At 40.7% G+C, this 21,373-nt stretch overlaps 1 protein-coding gene across 2 annotated transcripts in view; it reads right to left on the reverse strand.

The window, feature by feature from the left end:
* The window catches only part of Dcc (DCC netrin 1 receptor), a 1,013,564-nt gene extending 993,589 nt beyond the window's left edge, over nt 1-19,975 (reverse strand). For both annotated transcript variants that reach the window (XM_070029124.1, XM_070029123.1), the window contains exon 1: nt 19,731-19,975. In XM_070029124.1, coding sequence (XP_069885225.1) covers nt 19,731-19,821 — 91 coding nt within the window. In that variant the 5' untranslated portion in view covers nt 19,822-19,975. The remainder of the gene's footprint in view (nt 1-19,730) is intronic.
* Between the last annotated feature and the right edge of the window lie 1,398 nt (nt 19,976-21,373).

Below are 21,373 nucleotides of genomic sequence, written 5' to 3' on the forward strand. Positions count from 1 at the left end.
AATGGATTCAGGAACTGAACATTTGTATCCAATTTCGCTTTGGCTTAGTTAAGCAAAATCATCTTCCCTGAAAAAGGCTTTCCATGTTTTTCAAACAAGTTTCTTTGCTGAAACAGCTCTTTTTCTAAAAATCATACAATAGTCTCTGACTCTTTTTTTTTAATGATGCACCATCTCTTTAAGAGAAAATTGGGTTATTGATTAATTGATTATATGCTGCTCACAAATGCCAACTTAAGCACAAGTAAAGAGACACTACTGAATGTTCATAACTCAAAGCCTGCAAGACCATGTTACATGGTTGCATTATTACTGTCTTCTATTTTAATGAAGACATAGCACAGCACTTTGTTGGCCTAATTTACACAATCTATCAAAACTATGTGAAATTCCTTTACATTACAATGGAAGAGAAATTGCAACATATGTGAATTACTGAGCTGAGCCTGAGTTGGTAAGGCAGGGCATTAGTATTCCAAAGCTGTACTTGGAATGTTAGTCTTTCATAAGGTGGCAGTGGATTTCTTCTTCAGAGGAAATTAAAGTGCATGAAGCTGTCTCTTCTAACTTGTTAGTAAAAACTGTGACATTTGAAAATGATTAACAGAAAATTGAGTTTTTATTTAGATACTCAATAATCTAGAAGTGTCTAAATAATAAATAGCTCATAGGAAAATACCATGCATTTGGAGAGAAGTGAATATCATAGACACAATAACTAACAACTCTACTGCTTGTCTAGGAATTAGAACATGGTTCTAAGTTCACATGTTTGGAACCAGGATTTGACATATGCCTCTGCAATGTATGAGCATAGAACTAAGGGGAAACTGGATCACCTCACTTTTCTCATCTTGTAAGAGTCCCTCCTTCACTGTCTTACCCTGAGGAGTAAATATCCGTATGAAAGCGTAAGCAGTTATGATTGTGTGGTTGGACATGACATCACTATTACAGCAGTTTAAAACCAAATGGAGGTTGAGTTCTTCACATAACTAGTTGTATAAGGCAATCAGTTCCAAGATGGCAGAGCTGCATGAGAAATCCTCATAGTCTCAAGTATCTTCTCATTATCCTTAACAGCTGACCTCATATAGGATTATGACAAAAATTTCAAGCCCGGGAAGAAGGAAGAAATCAACAGGAAGAGGGGAGTGGTTCTAAGATCAGCAGACCAACCATTGTCTGATATCCCCAAGAAATCTCTCACATGAGTCCTCTGAGGTGCAAGAGAATCTGAGAAATAGTCTTTCAACTGGCATATTGCTAAATATTCCCATAAGCAACATCTTCCATGTTTGACTTTAAGCCAAATGTCTTTCATAAATATTAGCCATCACTATGCTTTTTTTAACCTCTCTGTCCTTCACATGTCCAATAAGACTAACTAGGGCCTATTAGTTCAGTAAGCATAAGCATCTCTTTGAGGTGTATTTCAATGCCTTCTATATAGAAACAGGTACAGAAAGGAGTGTTCAGAGGAAGAGGCAGAGAACAAAGCAGCATTAAAACACCTGTCAGTGGATAGGGAAAGGTCAGGTACTTGGAAGGTTATTGAGCTTTGATGACTTTATACTCAATAACCACAACAACAGAATACCAGACAAGAAAGGTTACCAGCCAAGAGATAATGGTCATAATGCAAGAAATGGGGGTTCCATGAGATCATAGGGAAAGTCTAGCATCTACCAAACTGCTAGACAATGCCCACCAAAGTATATTGAGCTTGATAGGAAATATGTGAAGGAATGAGTTTTAGGGGGTTAAATATCTGCTTGAGACAGTAGAAGGTGTTATGGTTGAGGTCCTGTGCGTCGTGATTCTCTAAACAGGCTGCTGAAGTTCTACATGTTAGATAATTTGCTAAACAACTGACACACATTTTTCTGAATTTCGTGTGGATGGACCTCTTGTGCTATAGATGTGGAAGCTCATGCCCACAGTGGCAGATGATCACGCCCTTGTCCTCCCATTTAGAAAGTTCCATGGCTGGGCTCTAAACTCAAGTCTACCTCCTCATGGCCTATACTTAGCTCAAAGATTGACTCAGTGCATAGAGTGTTACCACTAATTATGCAGAGTCAGTAAGTAATGCAAGGAAAGAATGATTTTTTAAATGCATCATGTATCATAGTCTAGAAAGCATGTGAGAAGTATCATTTTCTACCCTCTTCTGCTCCATTTGGGGACAATGATTCAGTAGATCTGAGGGACAGCCAGGGGTCTACATTTTTCAGATTCCTACAAGGAATGATGAAGGGCTGACATTTTTGAGAATGTGCAGAGAAAACAACAACAAAAAAAAAAAACCAGAAACAACTTCTGTAATTCTCAGAATAACTATGTAAGACTGGCATTATATTTCTTAAAGAAAAAGAGGTAATACTAGGCTCACACCTAGTGTGAGCTCACACACACCTAGCAGGAGCTCACCGGTGGCTCACACCTATTATAATAGCTACTGAGGAGGCTGAGATCTGAAGATCATGGTTTGAAGCAAGCCCAGGCAGGAAAGTCAGTGAGACTCTTATCTCCAATTAAACACCAAAAAAAGCCAGAAATGGAGCTATGGCTGAAGTGGTAAAATGCTAGCCTTGAACAAAAGAAGCTCAGGGACAGCAGCTAGTGCCTGAGTACAAGACCCCGGGACTGGCGTGCGCGCACGTACACACACACACACACACACACACACACACACACACACACACACACACACACACACACCTACCACCACCACCTACAACAACTAATGAGGAACAGGCAAGTTTAGTTGGATTATGAAACTAAATAGTCCCTTTTAAATTAAACCATTTTAAAGATCACAATATTGTGAAGAACAGAAATTTCAATATCCTCCATATTATTCCTTACTATTCCACACTATTTCCTTACTATTAACAGCTTACATGAATATGGCACATTTATGAGAATCACAGAATCAATATTGATAAGGTATTGTTATATGGTGAGGAGTGCTTCTAAGGAATCTGTAGAATACCATATGGGGTTTGCCTTTTTCCCCTCAGCAGAAAGGGGCTATGGGTTTGAAGAAGGGAGACAACAGTGCTAAGTGCCTTTCTCATGCTGTTGATATGATCTCTCTCTATTGATGATGACCTTGATCGCCTGGCTTAGTTTTATTTGTCAGGTTTCCACATAGCGACACTCTTCTTTACTTCCTCTGACTAATGTCTTCTTCAGAAAGAAGTCACTGAGCCCAGGGGGTGTGGGGGTGTGGGGGGGTCAAAGGGGGGAGAGATGGGAAGGGATGGGAAGGGGAAACAAAGGAGGAGGCAACAATGCTTGATAAGAAATGTACTCATTACCTTACCCAGATAATTGTAACCCCTCTGTACGGTATTTTCACAATTTAAAAAAAAAATGGTGAAAAAAACTGGGAGTTGTACTCCTTGCTTGTGAAATATTTATTTGCAACTTTTCTGCATATATTTGTCTCTTAGCGTCCATTATTTGTTCATATATTTATGTCAATATTGACACTAACATTTATTTTTTGTGTTATAATATGAATTTACTTGATTAACACTCTTCCTCAAATTGTTCCAGATATGACCATTGAGAACTTTCCCCTATGTCTTTTGTGTTGTGTTGACAAAAAAGTGTTTTTTTCCCTCTCTCAAATGATTTTTTAAAGTCTTTTCCTCCTTAGTTTCCAGCACTGCAAAGTATTCCAGGTTTATCAAGTATATTTTCTGCCTATATCATAGAATCAGCTGTTTGTTTGTTTGTTTTAATGAGCCTTGGTTCCTTTTTCTGGATTATTAGAAATAAAGATTGGGATGCTGGGTGGGAAATTTTAGTTCAGAAATTTATGAAGGGAAAATTACTGGAATGTCCTTGCTTTGAAGTGTTTCATATATACTGGTGAGTTTAAGAAATAAACATCAGATGTATTCATTTCACAATAGGTAACACCCTCTAGAATAAATAATGCACTCAATTTTTCCTTCCAGAACAGGTAAATAAATAGCAGGTCAGCAGCCTTCTTAACCTTACAGAAAAAAATAATGAAACAAAACACATGTGAGACAAATGAGTTATTCTTCCCACTTAAGAGGTATCGAGGGATTAATTATTAATTATTAATTATTACTAAGGTTATTAACATAAGCTTACAGGGCTATTTTGAGAGAAAAGACAAAGGAAAAGCTATCTAAGTTGCAACTGGGATGGATAATCACTCTTTGGCTTAAAACACAAGCAGAAAACAGACTTAATAGATTAACATTTTTACTGCATTCATCCAAAAGGATCTGGCAACCCTAACCAAACTTTTCTATATACGTTCTGAGGCTATGAAGAAAGGAAATAGAGAGAAACATTAATTTTCACTAGAGGTCTTATTCCAGCAGTGTAGAGGCCTAAATTTGCTTTCTCAGCTACCAGATTGGAGTTGGGAATACATTGCCTGATAGCATCTGTCTTTCTCTGAGCAATTTGTTCTTTTGAGACTTCCCTAAAATTATTAGGAGAAAGCCTTGCAGGAAAAGCCTCTTTATTCTAAAATTACATTATTTATGCTGCCACAGTTACTTCTTAGATGACCTTGTCATTTCTCTCTGCCTTTTTCTCCCAGCCTTATCACACATCTGTTTGAGAAGAGATGAGTGAACAGGGCAGCAGCTGTTGGAAAGCTGTGGAGCGGGTGGCTTGCTCTCAGCAACCAAGCGCTGCCATCCTTCTTGTCGTCCACAACCTGCACATCTAAAGGACAGTGTCTACAGGGACATTCCTTCCATTCAAGAGGCCTTTTGAATTCTTCCTTTCTTCTTCCTGCATCCCTTGCTCATTTGATTCTTAATAAAATAACAATATATGACCAGATGGTTCTGCTTTTTTGTGGGGTGGGGGTTCATATATGAAATACTTAAATCTTATACTTTCCAGTTAGTTTATTCATCCTAATAGAAATGATGAAGTTTGTGTATGTACCTACTTCTCAGATCCATCACCAGATATGTCATACAGCAAACATTTCCCTAACACCTGTGGCAGGGTTGGATAAAAATGGAAAAGGCTCAGTGCTCACAATGTGCCAAGAACTGCAATCGTCTTTTAGTGAATGAACTTTTAAGTGCAATCGATTCAACAATTGTTTTTCCAATTTTATGAATGAGGCTCCTGAATCCTCATTACAATCATACAGTTAAATTTTTATTCAGCCAAGATTTATGCTGTCCACCCTTGCCCAGGCATATTCAACAGTTTCATGGTGCCTATTCTTAGTTTGCAATTACTCAACTTCTTTGGACTCTTGTTTTTTATTGGTACATGATGAAAGTCATCAAAAACAACTGTCGAAGCCCTCTAACATTTGGTCATGGAATTGATATATAAGTTTTGTTCTTTTTCATTTGAAGTGCCTTTCTCACCTCTACCTTCTTGTCTTGGCTTCGGACGTCAATGAAAATAATAACATTTCAGTTTTTTGATTCATCTAAGCCCTTAGGGATGGATGGTTTTCCTAAGGCAAATGCAGAGCCTGTTCCTGGGATTATCATGTGGGAAATAATTATTCACCTCTTCATCTTCTTCCATATTCAGACATGTGAGTTGGCAAATGCCCTAGGTGCATTAGCACCAGAGCTTAAGGGGATGGTGAATTCCAGACTTCACATATTTGCAGGATTGCCTTAATTTTGAACTTCTTACAAGTACTCTGGAATATTGCCAATAAAATAGCAGCATGTAAAAGGGAGCAAAAGCCAAAAGAAGGGAGTGAAAAGAACAAAAAAAAAAATGAACCTCTCTGCAGTTAAAAGCTCAGCAACTCTGAAAAAAAAAGTCATCCAATCTTTATCTGAGCTTTGTTAAGCTTATATACAAGGGTAACTTAAAATGCAGTGTAATCCAAACAATAAGGAAATCAAGGATCTCTACTAGGCACTATGGAACACAAAATAAATGCATCTCCCACAGGTATCACTCCTTAAAAATACCCTGATATTGAAAATCAGCTGTTTTGGGTAGTTTTTTGGCCAAGTAATGGGCTAAAACTGAAGAGCCTTTAGTGATTCTTCCATTGGATTAGAAGGTGAGGACTCAATGATCCAGACACATGGCTGAGGTACAAGTTCTATCTAATCCTCCAATCAGGAACTCATCCTCACCTCACTGTTAGAGCAACAACCCCCTCTTAAGAAGCCTCCGTATTATCACCCATTGACCCTCCACATGGCTAATGCAGTGCTTCAAAGTCCTTGTCTCATTCTTACAACTACCATAGGTACCTAATTTAGGATGACCACCCATTCTGGTTTCACAGACAACATGAATCCTAATCCATAGGAAACTCTTACCTGCAGACAACCAGGAACAATTTAGTCAACCTCTAACTCGTTGCAACTAGTACCAGAGTATTCATATGCCCTCTCCTCCCCTTGTTTGCTTTCCAGACTTCTTACTACCTCTTGCCTCGGATTTTATTCTTCTTGTTCCCTTAATTCTTTTCAGCCTATTGATTAAATTCTCTTTCCTAAGCTATAGCCTAGGAAATGCATTTCTTTCCCCCCTTGAGAGGCAGTTCACTTGCCTATAAATAGAATTTTACTCTTGGGGGGAGAAAACAGCAGTCTTACATAACCTTTCACAAAAGCTCTACTCATTTTCTCACAGGACCAGAGAAGGGCCTACAGTTCATGAGCTAAGCAGAACTTCGCTCACCAGGGGGAAACACTAGTGATTTTCATTCAGATTGATTCAGTCTGCACAGCTGAGCCCCCACGTCCCCTTCTTCTGCGAGGCTCTGATTTTGGAGCATGCCAGTTAAAGCTCTTCTCAGACAGTGCAGAGCAAACGTTTTCCAAACCTCACACTGAGCTAGCTTTCTGCCTGTAAAGCTTTACTCTTCTTTTTAAAAACTCACTTACACTCCCCTTTTCCCCTGCCAAAGAGGCACAAGGAAAATGAAGATTTGGTCTGTTTCATGCCCTGAAGACCATTCCCAATCAAAAGGTGAGGTGCGGTATGGGGTTACCCCACCAGGGTCTCACTTTGAGCATGTGTGTTCTTTCAGCTTCCGACCTGAGGAGACAGAGGCAGGAGGGAGCAGAAAGGCCTCAGGGTGCCAGTGTCTCTTTCAAGTACCTTCCTTTCCCCTGAACCAGAGTGTGTTTTAAGGGAAAGTAGAGGGTAGGGAAAATATGAAATGAAATCCACCATATCTTTTTGAAATAGGCCTTCTTATCTTGAACACTGGTCAGAAAAGAAGGAAAGAGGTATATGGAACACCCAAAAAGAATTTTTGATCTGAGGGTGACTGAAGCACTTTCTGGCCTCTGTGAAATGAATCAGCCACATAACCATAAACCAGAGAGGTCTTTGACATTAGCATAGCTTGCCATTGCAAGACCAGATCTTGACACTAAAACCTTCCAAAGAGGTTTCAAGCTGAGGCTGAACAAGGACGCATGGAACATTTTCCCCATTAACTGGGTGAGTACTTAGAATCTGAAGACTAGGGAACACAAGGGTTTGATGCCACAATTCCCCATGGAGTATGTCGATCTGGTTTTATTTCTAAACCTTTAAAATAATAACAATGAGACAAAAAAATACACTGAGACATGATAAATTATACAGGATTCTAGATACTCCCACAGTGAGACCAAAGGAGGATATTCTTAGGAGAGGATCATAAAGGCCCAATAGCTATGTGCATCTGATCCTACAAAATGATGTTCATTGAACTCCAAGAGATGGAAACAAGAGGGTTTTTTTCGTTATTTTGCATTTGGATTTTGTTTGTTTTATTCCCTTTGTCACAGTTTTTGTTTTATGTATCTTCTGTCTTTTTTTGTTAGCTTATCTGTCTTGGGAAGGATAAGAGGGAGGGACAAAGGGTGAACAAATGTAGCAGTAGTACTCACAAGACACTATGTTGAAAATGAACTATACAACTTGTGGGGGTGAGGGCGGGGTCAGGTGGGAAAAACTGGGAGAAAAGGAGGGAAGAAGTGATACTGTTCAAAAGGAAATGTATGCCTGAAATCCTAGCTACTCAGGAGGCTGAGATCTAAGAATTGCTGTTCAAGTCAGCCCCAGCAGGAAAGTCTATGAGACTCTTATCACCAGTTAACAAGCAGAAAACCAGAAGTGGTGCTGTGGCTCAAGTGGTAAAACTCTTGCCTTGAGCTGAAGAGCTCAAGGACAGAGCCCAGGACCACAGTTCAAGCCCTACAACTAACAAAAAGAAAAAGAAAAACAAAGAAATGTACTCATTACCTAACTTATGTAACTGTAACCCTTCTGTGTACATCACCTTAAAAAAGTAATTGATGGACTTAGAGTGGCAGCCTGTGCCTACATATTTCAGGATTAATAGTATATATGAAATGCTTTCGGTGCCTACAAGGCATTGGAAACACACTTTATATACCTACTGGAAATATTTTTTTGGTTTCCAATTGAGTTGGGAAGCAGAGGTTGATTTTGTGACCATTTTACAGTTGGGCATGGTGAGGTCTGATGAGCCTAACTGCTTTAACCAAGTCCATTGTCTGGTAGGCTTTTCTCCTTAAGGTACACCACTTCTCTCACCATGACCAAAGACCAGAGGACTGTGCAGCTGGTTTCTCTGCAAAGTTCACAAGTAGATGGCAGACTGACTCACTCACTAGGAAAATTTCTTTGTCAATGAGTCCTGAATGACCTTACAGCTTGCAGCAAAGAGAACACATTTGATGAAATAATGTTGAGAAATGGAACATACAGCACAGAAAGTAACCTTAAATTTCTAATGAGTAATTTTCTCTTTGTTCACCCAGAACCACCAGTAAACACAGTCTACTGGAGGCCATAAGATGAGGAAATGGCAATCCTACCCTTATAAACAGCCGAAGTCCTGCTCCCCCTCTGCCCAGGGATACCTTTCAAAGTGAAAGCACACGTGGTTTTTTTCAAAGTAATTATTGGCATTTGTCAGCTGTTTAGACTTCCTAAAGTCTCTCTTCAGGCTACATTAGTTCTGACCACATAACCTCTCATTATATATGTAGGATAGATAGACTCATAAATTCACATCGGACACCTGAGAAAATCAGGGTCAGGCTTGCCTATGTAATTTGCTTAAATTTGTAAAATGACGGTGCTGAGATTAGAAAAGGCTCCTTGATCTAAACTCATTTCGATTTGCTCAACCAATATTTGCTGAGCATAAGAAGCTGCCATTGACAAGACAGGCTGCTTAGGTGTTTGAAGCCTCAGCTAAGTTATTACCATGCTTAAGTCTCTTGCTACCCAACAGACTGATCTGCTTGGATTCACTATCTTTCCTCCAGCCACAGGGTCTTTGCACCTACTTTGCTTACCTAAGTTCTTATTCCCTGCTCTCTGAAATCCTTCTCTCCTTTATGAAGTTAATTCATTCTTAAGGTGTTAACCTAACCACAACTTTCTCAGGGTAGCCTCCTTTGATCCCTGACAATACTGACTTTCCTTCAAAGCCCTCTTTCATTTGAAATGACAGGTTTTTTATATTTCTGCTTATATTTCTGGTCTGTAAACTCCATCACTACCTTAATATGGCACCTAGAACATTTAACAAATACAGAGAAAAGGATGTTTACAGCAACACATCACCAAGATCTATAGGAGAAACTGTGATACCCTCATTCTTCCCTATTGCTTGGCACCATTTGAACATGATTGACAAATTGACAAGTACATGCATGCTCTTGCCTGATTTTATTATTATTCAGTCAATCTAAGGATGCAGTCATGGGAGAATTGACTTTGTCAGCCCATCTGGATAATATTAATATATTAATGACAGAATGCATAAACATTGCTGTAGATATTTGCCGTTGGTCCCACTTTGTTTGCCTTGCCTTTTAATGAGTGCTTTGTTCTGCCTTTTGCTACTTAGCTGTGTTATTTGTCTGTCACCTCCACTTGACAATTAGCCCTTTGAGGGTAGAAATACTTTGAAACTTTTCATTTATCTTTTTAGAACCCTTGGTAAATGCCCTGTCACTACTGTCTAAAATCAAATCTGAAATCTTATTTGATCCTTATAATATGCCAATGATTATGTTAAGCATTAAAAGTCTTACCAGAAAAAAAAAAAAGAGAACACCTGTTTTCAGAGACAAAATGTATGCCCTTACCTGCAGGATAAGTTAAGTCTACACTGAATCTCTATTTTATAATGCATGACAGGGGAGATCTTACTGAGGAAAGCACAATAGATATGGTGTTCTTTTTCATAATGTTTAACTTGTTTTTAATGTTTTATTATCTGTAAGTAGTACAATGAGTACAACGTATCTTGATCAGTGTTACCCCTTTCATCATTCTCCCTACATTTGGGGCTTCCTGATTACTGAGAAGATAGGAACAAACTAGAGTGACTTCAGGAAAATAAAATACCCTAACATTATGAAAGCAAGATTAAGTGTAGTAAATATTTATGGACTGGTTAAGGAAAGACCTTGCAGGAAAACAAGGATAATTTATGGTTAGAGTTACTTAACCAGCCTCAGCAAGAAGAGAGGAATCACTAAAAGGGGAAAATGGGACCCAGGGTCCAGATGACAGGAGCGTTGAGAAGAACATTTACAACACTACTATCTAAGGTGCATTGTGGGAAACATTTTTCAAAAGCAAAAACTGATATGCTGCCACAAAGTTTCCCAAGGGAAACAGTCAACAAGGCATCCCTAGAGATGTCACAAACCAGAGAGAGAAAATAACTAGAAATTGTCCTGCAGGGAACAGCTCTGCCCAGACATTAGACATGAAAGGCAAAGCTTTGCAGATTTTTCTCTCTAATTTATATTCTTCTGGGATCCCATGAGGCTGAGCAAAGATGTGCGAACAATGGAGGGGAGGCTCTGGAGTGCAGGGGTTGGCTTAGATGTCTCGGCTCTGGCTCACATCTCTAATGAGTCAGCACAGAAGGCAGCAAGCAAGACCAGCCCACCTCCAGCATATCCAATGCTTTATTGCACCCAGAGACCTTCATTAGCCTCTCCCACAGGAGGCTGTGAAACCACTGAGAACCCAAACAAAAACTGGAGGAGGGTACACACATCCAAGTGCAGGTGTCTATCTGAAATACACAAGCTTATATGCCATAAATTTAACAGTGCAACTGGACTCGGGCTTTTTTGTTTTACATTGGAAACAAACTTAAGGTCAAATGATCTAATCAGGATTTTTAAGGGAGATTTGGTATCCACCACTATGGCTCTCTTATTCCATGATCCTTTGGTTCCATCTCATATTCAAGAGATTCCTAATGTGACCTCTGAAGAAGCCTGCTACTCCAGCATTCCTGCTACTCTGTGATTCTCTACATAGATGTAATAAGGGGTAAGGGTCCTGATACTGACAAGGCAAGTGTTGTTCTGGCAGTGATAAAGGATGTCTTTGTTAGATCAAAATGAGAATACATACAGGAAGGTATTTAAGTAAAGCCCAGAATAAAGTAAACATGGTCCAGTATTAAGCAACCCTTCCCCAAACTCACCCTACTAAGAACATCTATGCCCCAAAGCAATATGTTGCAGAATACAGAACAACAATCACCAATATTATCCATTTCTAAAAGCAAAAGGGATGCTCAACTGGAGGAACTGACTCATAGAATTATCTTGCTGAAATCACAAATGACCAATAAATTTATGGGGAGAAAATGTTCAATTTTATTAGCAATCAGGGAAATGCAAATTGAACCCATAATGAGATGTTAATTCACATCGACCAGATGAAGGGCAAATTAAGCAAATGAAAATACCAAGTGTTGGTGGAGACATGAAGCAAAAGAGATTTTTATACTCTCTTGGGGGGAAGGTGTTAATAGATAGGATTTGTCTTTGTTTCCTAAAAGTCAAGGTATCCTTTTCATGATTCAGCAATTCCACTCCTAATTTGTGCACCTTGGGCATGGTGTCAATTTCTTACTGAGAAACATGGAGGCTTTGAACATTCAAAGTACCACTGTTGACAAGAGCAAACATCTGGCTTCTCAAACATCTACCAACAGTAAAACATAATGAGTTATGCTTAATTGGTATCAAGAAATATCAAATAATAGGGTGATTGAAATATAGCCATCTACACACCTGCACAGATGAATCCTAAATGCTTAAAATTTAGCCAAATTGAAAGTCAGAGTGTAATACATAGATTGTATTTCTTATATTACAATCACAAGAAGCAAAACAAAAAAGTGTATTAATGACATATGTGTTTGTAGCAAAACTATACAAAAATCAATGGATCAATGAACATAAAATCCAGAGATTTGCTAATGAGTTCAGGGCTATTTATTTTACTACCATTGTTAGCATGATCATTAATATTACTATTATCAATTGCACCAGATACAACATGTATGTTCCATTTCTAAATTGAATTATTTAATGTTGAAACAAGTAATACAACCAGAATTATCTAGCCCATCCTTTTATTTACCAATTAAAACTAAATTGTATGAAGAACACGTGTTATCCAAGTCAATATTACAATTCAGACACGCCACAAACCCTATCATTCTAAATGAGCCTAAGAGTTTCTATTCTTTCAAGAGACTTGGGTTCTTATTTAGAAACTCCTCTTTAAAAAAAAAAAAAAAAAAAAAAAAAAGAAACTCCTCTTTTACTTTAGGCAAATCCAAACAAAACTTACTCTCTGTTTCAAAGCAAATCAAAAGTTAAGTATACACAGTGTAACCCCCGCTTTCACTATATTTGATGTCAGTATATCATGTGGAGGAGATGGGGACAAACAAATCGTTTAAGGATTCAGGTGGACCTGTTGCAACAATGAGAAGTACAAAATGTCATGTCAAAACCAGCTTTACAATTTCGGTGTGGGGGGGGGAGGGGGGTATAATTGGTTGGGGGGAGGGGGGTAAAATTGGGTGGGGGGAGGGGGGAGGCAGGGAAGGGAAGTGAAGGGTAAACAAAGGAGGAGGCTGCAATGCTTGGTAAGAAATGTATGCATTATTCTGCCCATGTAATTGTAGCCCCTCTGTACAGTATGTTCTCAAATAAAATAAAATACAATTTAAAAAAAAAAAAAAAAAAAAAAAAAAAGAACTGAAAAAAAAAAAAAAAAAGTTAAGTATATATATTTATTTAAGTTTCTCTCTATATGTCTTATATATATTTAAGTCTATATATACATAGGTATTTACACATAATATATACAAATATATGTATATTTGTGTGTTTGTTGTGTGTGTATATATATATACATACATATATATACATATATATACATATATATATATATATATATATATATATATATATATATATATATATGGCAGGGAAGAATTTCAGATGGACACAAGAAAGAATTTCAGATGGACATAAGAAAGTATATTTTACAATCCAGAATAAAAGTCTAAATAAAGTATGTGAAGCCACTTCAAAAAGTACACAGTCCCATATGATGCAGTATCTTCAGAAAGTATCTGTCACAGAAGATGAATCCTGAGAGGACCTGATACATTGGATCTGCAAAAGGGGGAATCGTGTTTCTACATATTTCACAAAAGGAAGCTAAGGAAGAGAGCTATGGAAATGGTATGAAATGTAAAAACGTGGGTGATTAACAAGAACCTTGAGTTACTAAGACAAATGGCTTGACTTAATCTCACTTATGTGCTTAATTCATTCTCTTACAAAAATGTAAATGTAGATTTAAGAACACTTTAGATAGTCCTGAATAAAGTTATATTGATAAGCCCTCTTATTAAGCCACCATTCTCGAGCCATTTTGTATTTTCATTAAAACATCATCAAGTTTCAATTAATTCCATGGAACATTTTTGTCCTAGAGAGTCTCATGAGTAGCCTTATGGCAAGAGCCAGTATTTAAAAGAAAGCAAAGAATAAGAAAGAAGTCTCCAAATTGCAATAAATAGCCCTGTTAAGTTCCATTGTAATAATCACCCGTGGACTAAAGGGCCTTCCTCCCTGGAAACTATGAAATAATTTAGCAGGTAAGAAGTCATGGAATTCAGATATATGAAATTAAGCCAAAGGATAACACAGAAAACAGAAGTAGGTAACAGGCGGTGAGCTATAGGAATTTAGCAGAGAAGGGAATTTTCTTCCACTCGGGTAATAATAATTGACTTGAAAATATGATTAAGAAATACAAAATGATTTGTGTTTCCTGGTTTGACTTTTCCCCAAGAAATGAAAGCTGTGAATAATATGGCTGTTTGAAACTATTTATAAAAAGCAATAGAGGCTGGTATGACCATTGACAAATTACCAGCAATAGTGAAAAAGAGGCATATTTAATCTTACCTATTGCTATGCATTTCTAAATCATACCATTAGACAAAGTTTAGGCATTTCTAGGCTATAAAGGAAAACAGCTTTACCTAACAACTCAGTTAAAGGGGACTGTTTTTTAGACTTCAGGCAAAATCTGTCAAAGTACTTTTAGACTTTATAGCAGTTTTGATCATTAATCAGCCAACCTGTATTCCTTAATGTTAGAACAGTGCTGAACGTGAGACATATAAGGAATCAATGTGCTTGCTTGTGTGGGAGCAGAAAAAGTGTGGCATAAAATTGTGCTGCAATTTACCTGAGTGCTGTAATTATAACTGTGTATAATAATTTACATTTTCTTGCTATCTCCTACGTGGCATATGTAACATGTAATTTAATTTGCCCATTAAAAAAAACTCATCTGGATTGTTTATCTTTTCTTACAGACATAGTTTGCTTTACTTCAGATCTTCTGAAGAAAAAGCTCTTAAATCCATTGGGTCAGTGCCATCCAATGGATATTACAAATGGTGTTACAAAATGCTCTGATCTCTGACAAGGGAAACTTTGAGAAAGATTCAAGTCCTACCATTCCAACCTTTGAGGACAGATAGCACAGCTAGGTTGCTATATCTCACTCTTCCAGGATTCATACTGTGGTCTCCTCTTAAGGCTTGTGGGTCTTAGAACTTCAGTATTGTTGGCTAAGAGGTCACTAAGAGGTTCCAGATTTTTAGGGTACAGCTTCATTCTCTATCAGAAATAAAAACACTGATAAAAGTTTTGTGAAGTATAATGCAGGTGCCTGTAGATCTGGGATCTGGTTTTCCGGTAATAAAGGCTTTCGAGGATGCATCAGGCGGGCTGTAAGAAGTGATAGTGTGCACTTTGTCTGGCGTAGAGGAAGAGGTAAGATTCTTCAGGTTGGACACCAGAGCGCTGCAAGCAGCCCACAGAAGTCTGCCAAGCAACTCACTGGCTACTGTACTGATTTCTAGTTCACTGTTTCAGTGATGAGCTAGTGAGATCCCAAACTAGTAGGATTCATTAGAGTATAATTGCTATGACAACCCATGAAATTCTTAAATCCTCTGCAGCATCATAAGGAAACTGGGGAAGAGAGAAGAAAATACAAGACGCCACATTGACAGTTTTATGAATTGTAAATGTGCATAGTAATTTCCATTTCACTTAAGGGATTATGCTGTTTTTCCAGAATCACATGACATTTTATTAATCTTTAGTTAATTAACATAGCAGTCCTCAGTGGGTTTAGGTCATGATTCTTGCCACTCAAGCAAAACTAAGTTTTCCTAAAACGTATATACCTAGTTCATCTATGAAATAATTATCAAAGATGGATGAATCCATCTTTGATATTCAGGAAAAAGGATCCAAACATATTCCTAATTTAGAAATAGTTAATCTTATGATTTTAATACATGTCAGATGTATGGTGATGGAAAGTACAATGCCCAGGGCAAAAGAATCAAGAATGCTTGTACATAATTATAGTCACTGAAATTCATTCCAAGTTATATATTTTGAAGAGAAGATACAGGAGGGGTTGAAATCATTTCATCTTTGAATGTGTACATTTGTGTTCTAAGACAATGTTCCAAACAACTGCATTCTTTTTTTTTTCTTTTACAATTTTATCCTGATGGGTAGAAGAAGTTTTTCATATATAAAGTTTAGGATGGTAAAGTCTCCAAAGAAATAGTATGATGGACCATATGGGTTAAAAAGTGTCATCTTCAAGCAGAGTCTCTCATGGAAAGAAAGTCAATACAAACACTGCAGCACTTCTATTCAACATGTGGTATCAAGAGTAAAAAAAAAAAAAAAAGTGTTTTGTCCAAAATTAGAGCCTTTGTCCAGAAAAGAGAGATCATAGTAGATCAGATGACCTATTACTCCATGCAGTTGACAGCAATGCAGGAACTAATCATATACCTTTGTAGAGCCTAAGACTGAGATTCATGAAATGAGAAGAGAAGCCAGAGAGAAATATTGCTCTTCTCCTTCTCTAGAGAAATGCAATACCCCTCTCCTCAAACAGAGCACCTCCCCCAATTTCTTGTCATACTTTCTCTACCCACAGCCAGCAAAGACCCTGTGCTCTAAGAGAACTTTTAGTTGGAGCTCCTTTCAGGAACTGAGACAGGCTTAAAGCGCTTCCTCCTCCATGGAAACAATGAGGAAGTTGGCGGCGAGGTTAACTTGCCAGCGAATAAATGTAAGTCATACACACTGAGATGTTATAAATCTCTTCTCCAGAGGACGGGGAGAAAGCCTACCAGCATCTCACGCCAGCCCAGCTTTTAAGAGCATTAAAGCAAATGCACTGAACCTAATATATTCACATATAACACATGTGGTGGCTACTGCACATGCTTCATAACTCAGAGGGCAGCTGCTGCTGGGTAGGAAATGGATACTGTGACAGGTCGCTGGTGATTTATGCCGCTACACTTCCAGACTACTGGCCTGCTGGCCTTTCCCGGGGGGGCCCTCGCCTGCCTCCATGCTCCCTGCACCCCACAGTAAACCCAGAGTGAGAACCTGACCTGTTCCGGTTGGAAGGGTGAGATGTGAGTGGACAGGATAAACAGCAAACTGCACTCTGCATATCCATGCACTCTCAGAGAATGCGGATCAAACATAGGCATAGAACAGATGAACGAGAACACGTCCTGTTTCATTCAGTGACAGCTAACATCTGCAACTCCCACCTTACCTGAGATCCTGGGATCTACTGGGTGCCTCTGCCCATAGCTCATGTCATGCTGAAGATAACCAAGTAAAGAGGCATTGCCTGCCCTCCTCCCTCAGCATCAGCCTCACCCTTGGCTGACACTGTTCTCAAATGGCCTTTGTGAGGTCATAAGCATCTCCTTACAAACACACAGCAGCTCCAGACTTTACCTAGAAAAGGGGAAGGGCCCTGTGCTTTTGTGCTCCTCTCCATAATCCTTTGTTACCAATCAACAAAGTCTTTAGAACACTCTGCTGCATGTGAATTTCACTGCCAGTGAACTAGACACTTGGCCTTATTAAGGGCACCTCCTACTGGTCCTTTCTTAAAGTGAACTATGTTTTCTTTATCTCCAATTCTTCATGGTGTTCCCAAGAGCAACAACTGCTAGGAAGCAAAGGGTAGTACTTAGAAACCTGAGATAGTGATTCAAATAATCAGTATCTTAAAAAAAAAAAAAAAAGGCCCTCCACTTCCTGAAATCTGTTCAAACTACACTACAATTCTCTTGCAAATAGAAAAGATTTACACAGGTGGTTTAAAAAAACGGTCACAAGACTATCCACCAGCAAATCCCCTGTAGGTGCATATTTTCATCTGCTTTTCCAGTCATATAATTTTTTTCCAGGAAGAGAACATTTTTGAGGAAATTAAAACAATACCAGATAAATGCTTCTGACACTCTACACAACAAATTTAAAGAAGAGGATATTACCTTCGAGATTAATAAGTATATATCTTGACTCCCTCTTCCTTCACCTAACCCAAACTTTGCCAGACAACACTCCTTTGAAAGGAATTCAAAACACTGCCCTGTAATGGACAAGACATCATTGTCCATTTTCACACAGTTTGCCTAATGCAATATTTTCCACCACAACCATAAGTCACCCAGGCTTCTGCAGCCCTGCTACCCAGAGAAGGATGCTTTTCTCATCTTCCCCTCTGCGGCCCATGGGGCTCTACCAGAGGGCCATCGACCTCCAAGTCAATCTTGGGGCAGGAGGAGGGTCTCAGCTGCAACGTGTTAGTACCTGCAGGTCTCCAGCTGGGAGGTTTGTTTTGGGGGGTGTTTTTTTTTCATCTATTCATTATGGAGAGAGGATTCTATGTCCTCCCTCTCTACCGCCCACCTTCTGCGGAAGTAATTGCCCAGGACAAAGCTCTGGGAGAGACCAGAGCAATGGAGGAGGGGACTGGTCCGAGGGAGGAACGGGCACACAGGGCAGCCAAGCGCATAGGTCCAGGGATGCGCCAACCAAATGCGCGTGCACACACACACACACTTCTTACACTAGCACGCTCTGTCTGGCTAAAGGAAGATGGAGAGTGAAGTCCACCTATAAGTGTAAATGTGTTCCCGCGCGTGGGGCCCGCTCAGGGCTTTGGGGGAACCTCTGTGGGCTCTGGTGCTTGACTGCCTGAATCCCTGGGCGAACAGTCCTGGAGGGGCTCCTTCCTTAGCTCTTTTCTGCAACCCTTGGCCATTCAGCAAGTCCACGGGACAAGAAAGCAGATGCCCGCGGGGGCTTAGGGCTCCAGGGAGGCTGAGGACTTGGCCACCGAGATTTAATTCTATTCCTAATTAATTTCCCAGACTCAGGTTGGGGCACTCCTCCCCAACACCTGGTCCCCGGGAGCCCGTCTTTTCCGTTAGATCTAGGCATAGGTCCGCGGGGAAGGGATTGATCTGAAGGCTCCAAGAATTATGTCTCGTCCCATTCCCCATCGGGCCTGCGCCCTGCGCCCTGTACCCCTGCCTGTCTACTTGTGGTGGGGTCCCGCACGCCCGGTGACTCTTAGAAGGAGTCACTTTGCTCTTTTCTTTTGGCCATTGAAGCCCTCAGTTCCGTGCCCAGAAACTGCAGGAGCTTGGCGCAACCTTCTTTCACTCCTTTCTCCTGTTTTTAGCCTGATCCAACCCCCAAACAGTTTGGGCATATTTAAAAAAAAATAGAAACTGCCTGTGTCAGGGCGGGTGGGGGGGAGAGTCTTTCCGAGTAGCAGTCATTTAGAGCTTAAAGGTATCGTTTGGATATCTGGAGACTTAGTTTGCTCACTGCATTGAGCCTTAGGGGGAAAAATAATAATAAAGCCCACTTGCTTCCTTTGGGCAACGCTGCGCCTCTTTAAACATCACGGGCCCCTGCTCCCAAGTGCCCAAACACACGCACTGTCCCTTTCCAGATGCTCAATCAGCAACCCTCCCCCCTCCAAATCCAATCTCAGAGGCGTTGATATTCACCAACAACCCCCGCCAGCTACAGCCCACATAGACTTCTTCCAAGCATCCCCCCCACCCATGTCATCGCCGCTGGCTCCAGAGCCCCAGTCCACAGCCCCATTTGTGGGTTTCCAGTTCCTTTTCAACCACATCTCCAACGCCTACCCCAGCCTGCTCGTTCTCCAAACCTAGCAAGTATTTGCAAAAAATAAAAAGCAAAGATGCCAGAAGCACTGGATTTAAAAAAAAAAAAGAGCGAAGGAGAGAGAGCGCGAAAGGATGCGGCTCGCTCTCCCCTGCCACCGACATCCTCCGCCCCCAGAAGCGAGGGGGAAAAGTCGCCTGGCTTTTATCATCCATAATAGGCAAGAGGGGGGATTCAGCGCCCCATATCTTATTCCCTCTCCACCCGAATTTCTACTCTGGCCAAATGGGAGAAGAGGAAGGGGGTCCGGGGAAGCAACGAGAAGAAAGGAAAAGAACCTCTTACCGGTGACTTGAAGATGCGCGTTGAGCAGAGAGGCTCCGAAGAGTACAAAAGCCAGCTTGGGTACCCACACACATCCAAGACTATTCTCCATATTTTAGCCAACACCTTCGGGGCCAGGGGTCCTGGGCAGCGGCGACACTCACACACATGCACTCACACACACATGCACACATGCACACATGCAGACACACACACACGCGTGCGTGCGCGCCGAGCCCCTTCGCCTTCCTCCTCCTCCTCCTCCTCCTCTTCCTCGTCGTCCTCTTCCTCCACCTCTTTCTCCACCTCCCCTGTGCCTCTTCTGTCTTCCCAAGCCTTTTTTCTCGGTCCACTGACAAAAATCAGCAGCAAAAAGGGACAGCAAAAAGTTCCATTCAATCTACGAGATCCAGAGCCCGGGTTTAAAAAGATAATAATAAAAAGCCTTGTAAAACTAAGTCAAGGAAACGCAGGGAGAGAGCAAAAGGAAGCCGGCGCTCTGCGAGTCATCCATACACCGAATGTGCCGGAGGAATCCAGAAGACAGCGAAGCAATCCTGGAGCTGACTGTGCACTAAAAGGTTGAGGCTGGATCCATGTCGTCGGTTGGGTAAAGTTGGAGAGCGAGGGGGGGAGGTGGGAGGCGGGGGGAAGAAGCAAATCCGCGCGAGCCGGTGATGCTGTTCGTTTGGCTTCCGAGAGGAGCGGAGGGGACGCGGGGAGCGAAGGAGAGACGGGTGGGCTGCGCTCTCACTTGTTACTGGGATGTCCGCCAGCAGCGTGTGAGCTGAGAGTTGGAACAGTACTATCCATTGATCCGGAGAAGTGGAGGGCTGGAAGGGAAAATGCGGAGACCGGAGGGAAACGAACTGGATCAGGCAGAAGATTCCACGCGCAGGGCGGGGGGGGGGGTGAGGGAGGGGTGGTGGGGGCGGAGAGCCGCGAGGCTCCGGGAGGCACGGAGCGGACGGAGCAGGCTCCGCTTCCCAGCCTGCCTGCGCCCGGGCTGCCCGCGGACGCGCGGAGATGCCCTCTGTGGGCCAAGCGTGGGAAGTCACTTTTGTCAATGGAAGCTTAGCGGCAATCTTCTCTTCTCTTCTCTTTTCTGGACACTCCACGTTCAGACAATTATTTGATGGTAAAAAAAATCTAGGTGGGTGTTGAAGCTAGCGCAAGTGGTCAAGGCGTTTGACCTTCCTTCCTTCCTTCCTTCCTTCCTTCCTTCCTTCCTTCCTTCCTTCCTTCCTTCCTCTCACCATTTTAAAGTGGGAATTTTCCTTAATTAAAAATAAACCACCTGATCCAACACTCTTCTAAGCCAGGTAGGAAATTGAGGACCAGAAACACAGAAGTCAAGGGCCAGACCACTGTTTCTTGATTCAGTTAGCATCTTGGTGGGGTGCAGGGAGAGATAAGGTATGTGGGGTGGGGGGGAAGGGTAGCATGTTTTATTTCATCTGTTTCGCTGTTCTATAAATGTTACTCGCTGCTTTATTCAACCTATTTTAAAATACTTACCATATCTAGGAGGCTTTGATGGGCCCCAGGAAACACAAAGAGATTTAGTAAGATTCTAAATCTATGCCCCAAAGATTTTTATTTTGGTTGTGTTTCTGGTTTTGTTGTTGGGAGAGAGGCATAAAGAGTTAATTATAAAATATCAC

This window comes from Dipodomys merriami, unplaced genomic scaffold (assembly GCF_024711535.1).
Source record: "Dipodomys merriami isolate MVZ:Mamm:240054 unplaced genomic scaffold, mDipMer1.0.p SCAF_2, whole genome shotgun sequence".
NCBI lineage: Eukaryota > Metazoa > Chordata > Mammalia > Rodentia > Heteromyidae > Dipodomys > Dipodomys merriami.